The sequence below is a fragment of the Octopus bimaculoides genome, chromosome 7 (assembly GCF_001194135.2).
Source record: "Octopus bimaculoides isolate UCB-OBI-ISO-001 chromosome 7, ASM119413v2, whole genome shotgun sequence".
In the NCBI taxonomy this organism is placed as follows: Eukaryota; Metazoa; Mollusca; class Cephalopoda; order Octopoda; family Octopodidae; genus Octopus; species Octopus bimaculoides.
Window position 1 is genome coordinate 47,326,461 of NC_068987.1, and position 4,740 is coordinate 47,331,200.

The 4,740-nt window shown below is 37.3% G+C and overlaps 1 protein-coding gene across 4 annotated transcripts in view; it reads left to right on the forward strand.

Moving 5' to 3' along the window:
- Nucleotides 1–4,740, forward strand: part of LOC106882483 (uncharacterized) — a 142,742-nt gene that overhangs the window by 95,531 nt on the left and 42,471 nt on the right. For all 4 annotated transcript variants that reach the window (XM_052969595.1, XM_052969594.1, XM_014933174.2 and 1 more), the window contains exons 4-5: nucleotides 858–917; nucleotides 3,499–3,567. In XM_052969595.1, coding sequence (XP_052825555.1) covers nucleotides 858–917; nucleotides 3,499–3,567 — 129 coding nt within the window. The remainder of the gene's footprint in view (nucleotides 1–857; nucleotides 918–3,498; nucleotides 3,568–4,740) is intronic.

The following is a 4,740-nucleotide window of genomic DNA, read 5'->3' on the forward strand; positions in this document are numbered from 1 at the left end:
TTTTCTTATTGTGCCTTAAAATTTAACACACTCACCGGTAAAATTTCCACTTAATTTTCTTTTTATTTTCCTAAAATAAGTGGAAATTTTACCGGTGAGTGTATTAAATTTTAAGGCACAATAAGAAAATGACTCTCCCCAGACACAACAGAATGTGCTTCAACACACGAAATCACATAAAAAACCTTGCAAACCAAATCCAAAAACGAAATATATATATATATATATATATATCATCATCATCATCGTTTAACATTCACTTTCCATACTGGCATGGGTTGGATGGTTTGACATAGCTGGCCAGCTGAGAGCTGTCCAGACTCCTGTTGTCTGTTGTGACATGGTTTTTAATGCTGGATGCCCTTCCTAACACCAACCACCTAACAGAGTGTGTCGGGTGCTTATGTGCCACTGGCACAGATATGTTTATGCAACACTGGCATAGGTGTGTTAATGCAGTACTGACACTGGTGCATTTACACAACACTGGCACAGGTGTATTTATGCAGCACCTGCATGGGTGTGTTTATGCAGCACCAGCACAGGTGCTTTTTATGTGGCACTGGCACCTGAAAGGGACAAGCCTGTATGTATGCAAGACAGTGATTTTACTTAGCTTGATGCATCCTATCAAGTGCAATAGATTTCCACATTTACTCTGGTCCCCTGTTGTTTATTTTTATATATATATAACTTGACATCAAAACAAACAACAACATATATATGTGTGTGTGTGTATATATATATATATATATATATATATATATATATATATATATATATATATATATATATATATATATATACATATACATATATATATATATTGACTTAAGGCACTTTCTTTTCTATTATAGAAGATCCAAAAGACTGAGACAACAGACATCTTCACCTCCAAGATCTTCGAGACAACCAATGTAATTGAGATTCTTTCACATTCTTTTTGAAGTCGTGGTTGTGGTGGTGGTGATGTACATGGCATTTCTTGCAATGATTGTATTGAGGAAAATTGATGGTGTATGTGGCAGTACTCGTATTGATGGTAGAGGGAGGTGATTGTGAAGATATGAAGTGCATTACAGAAGTTTTAAGACTTTTTGAGGAGAGGCAGTTATAACTGTCTTAGATTATTGTAATTTAAGTATCATTACTATCCATCTAAAAAGCTGATCTGCCAACTTTTGTTATTCCAGATTGAAGGAGATGGCTGTAACAACACTTTGAACACACCCTACTAAACACTGCTTGTCACAGCCAACTAGTTTAGAGAAGGCAGTCAGGATGTTTGGAATTTTACTATGCAAAGAAGTTTTGTGTTAAATTGGACAAAAATGCTACAGAAACTTATGAAATGTTCTGACTGCTTATGGATTAACATCTCCACTGGCACAGGCACAAGAGATTGAAGGACAGTAGAGAAGAGATGAGAGATGACAAGAGGGTGAAGGGAAGAGGGATGGTAGAACATGAGAGCTTGTTGAGAAAATTCTCAATTTTCTGGATGAAGACTGTCGTGTCTATAAAGACAATATAGTATATAGTTTGGAGCTGGTGTGGCAATTGTACACTGATTTATTCATGGAGATCTGAGCATGTGCAAAATTTGTGTAATATTTGTTCCTCAGGTGCTCAGTGACAAGCATCCTGTTAACTAACTACTTGACAGAGGTGGACATCAGAACTGTTCACTACCTTCCTTACGGTCCAGACCTTGCTCCTTGTGACTATTTGTTGTTTCCCCAAAAAACCTTAGGGGCAGTCATTTTGAGAAGATGAAGGAGGCTGTGACAAGGATCCTGGACAACTTCAGAGGACTTCTATGGGGCCTTCACAAAGTGGCTAGAGAATTACAAGTACCTTGAAGTTAGAGCATTCTACTGTGAAGAAGGTTACAGTTTTGTGCTTTTTAAAAAAAAAATTAATAAATGTCTTACTTGAAAAAAAAGTTTCAAAACTTCTGGAATGTCCCTTGTAGTTCAAGTAGAGGTAGTTATAATAATGTAAGCAGATGTGCTAGTTATGAAAGTCATCCTCATTGTTTTAAAGTACACTTTTCTATGCTTGCGTGATTGGATGGAGTTTCTTAAGTTAAGCCTCACCTGTTTCCAAGTAAATTAATATTTGTCCGTAGCCACATATGTTTTTACAGTATTGGAAATGAATGACACTGCTTGGGTGACAATGGTACTCATTTACAACTATCATGCAATGTCAAGACAAAGAGACACAAACATACCAAATTGAAACTCCATATCATGCACAAAATAAAATCATTATCTTCATTTAATGTTCGCTTTCAATGCTGGCATGGATTGGATGGTTTGTTTTGAAATTAAAGGACCCTAATGTGCGTGAAAATCTTCAGAAAGCTATTGAGGAAGTTAAATTTGATAGAACTTGGGATCAGTTTCAAACCAAGGTCTACAATGTTTGGGTTGTTGGTTTTGGTTTTAGAAAAACATTGGGATTGGTTTCATGAAAATGATCTGTTGAGCTCTAACTTCTTTAAGATAAAAAACATGCTATGCCCAAAAATATCTCAGTGTACCAGATAAAGATCAAAAGTCTTTACTGTAGTGTCTCAGAGGGGTGAAAAAATCATTACTCCAGTGCAAAATACAACAAATGAAAAGCTAGTAGTGGTCAGGTGTTTCTGAGAAAATTCAGTAAAGACTCATAAACAATATATCACTTAATCAAACAACTCGTTAGTCCTCAGTCTTTATCTATAGAACTTCTTGCATCTAAGGACGATTCCTTTGTCTTAATGGATCGTGAGGATATCATGAAACAATGTACTGAGCACTTAACTGCTCTTTTTTACAATACCTGAATTATTGATGAAATTGTCATCAGTATTCTACCCCAAATGGACCATTTCCCTACCAATGAAAAAAAAAAGATGTTTTATATATATAAGCACAGGCATGGCTGTGTGGTAAGAAGTTTGCTTCCCAACCACATGGTTCTGGGTTCTCTCCTGCTGCACAGCGCTTTTGGAGAGTGTTTTCTACAAAACCATTAGGCCTTGTGAGTGGATTTGGTAGAGGGAAAATGAAAGAAGCCTGTCGTGTGTGTTTATTTTTGTCCCCCTCTGCTTGACAAACGTTATTGTAATGTTTAAGTCCCCATAATTTAGCAGTTTGGCAAAAGAGACCAATAGAATAAGTACCAGGCTTGAAAAGACAATAAGTACTGGAATTGACTAGTCTGACTAAAATTCCTCAAGGTAGTGCCCCAGCATGGCTACAGTCTAATGACTGAAACAAAATAAAAGATAAAAAATATCACATGTGCATGTGTATGCATGGAGAAATGGGTGTTAAAATTATGATGGTCATGATCTTGATAATTTTATTGTGCAATTAATAACCTCGTCACCCAGCTAGTGATAGAGACAGGGTTAAACTCCTGTTGATCATTTCTGTCTCAGATATGTTTAATATTATTTTATTACAACTTTTGTACATAATTCATGATTGTTATTGTTATTTTCAGAAATAACGAAGTAACTAGCACTCCAAAAATTGACAATTTGAACCTATCTCCAAGTCTACCAACCATGATGTAAGTTCAGGATTCTATTCTTGAGTGTGTGTGAGTGTATGTGGGTACCATCACCATCATTTACCATCCATCTTCCATACTGATGTGGGTTAGACGGTTTGACAGGGTCCAATGGGTAGGGAAACTGCATTGATCTCTAATGTTCTCTTTGGCATACTTTCAAAGGCTGGATGTCCTTCCTAATGCCAACCACCTATTGTACTAAATACTATTTTTGTTGGCACCAACACTAGTGTGGTTGAAGTGTGACTTGCAAAATTAAAAAAAAAACCTTCAACTTTCTGGGAGTAAAGGAGATGGGAGGCAGTGTTACATTATAGAGAAAAAGGAACAGATTTCTTGCTATAGAGGAGATACATGGCAACAATGAATTATATTAGGGTGGGAGTGGGATTTTGTGGTGGAACTGAAAACTCTGTGTGTGTATATATATATGTGTGTGTGTATGTATTTATAAATGGAGATATATATATATATATATATATATATATATATATATATACAGGGTGCGATGGGTAAATTGTTGCCATTTTATATTTTTTATTTTGTGCATGCACATTGCTTGTTTTGATTTTGTCAACTGCACAGTATAGTAAGGTCAGTTGGGCAGTGTCCTTGAGCAAAACAACACCATGATGCAATTCACTCTGCCAGGAATTTGGAAACAACATGTGGTACTGCTTGGCATTTGCGCCAGAAGCTCCAATGCAAACATTTCAGAGTGTTTGGGTGTCATTCTGAGGACATGTACTGAGAGTGATAAAAATCAAACATCCAGTCAATATCATGGTGTTTGGAGTGATCACTAGTGATGGCGACGTTATGCCTCCATTCATCTTCCCACACAGCCTCAGACTCAACACAGAGGCCTACATCAAGTGGCTGAAGGAAGTAGTGCTGTCTTGGATCAAGAGGGTGGCTACTGGAAGACCCTATGTCTGGCAACAGGGCTCTGCACCATGTCACACAAGCAGGAGAACCCAGTCAGGGTCAGACAATTTCTGCAACACATCACCCCTAACATCTGGCCACCTAACTCCCCAGGCTGCAACCCCCTTGATTATTATGTGTGGGGTGCAGTTGAGCGAAAGACCAACAAAACTCCTTGTAACACCAAAGATGAACTGAAGGCAAGGATTATGGCAGCATTCACCAACTTAAACAAGGAGACTG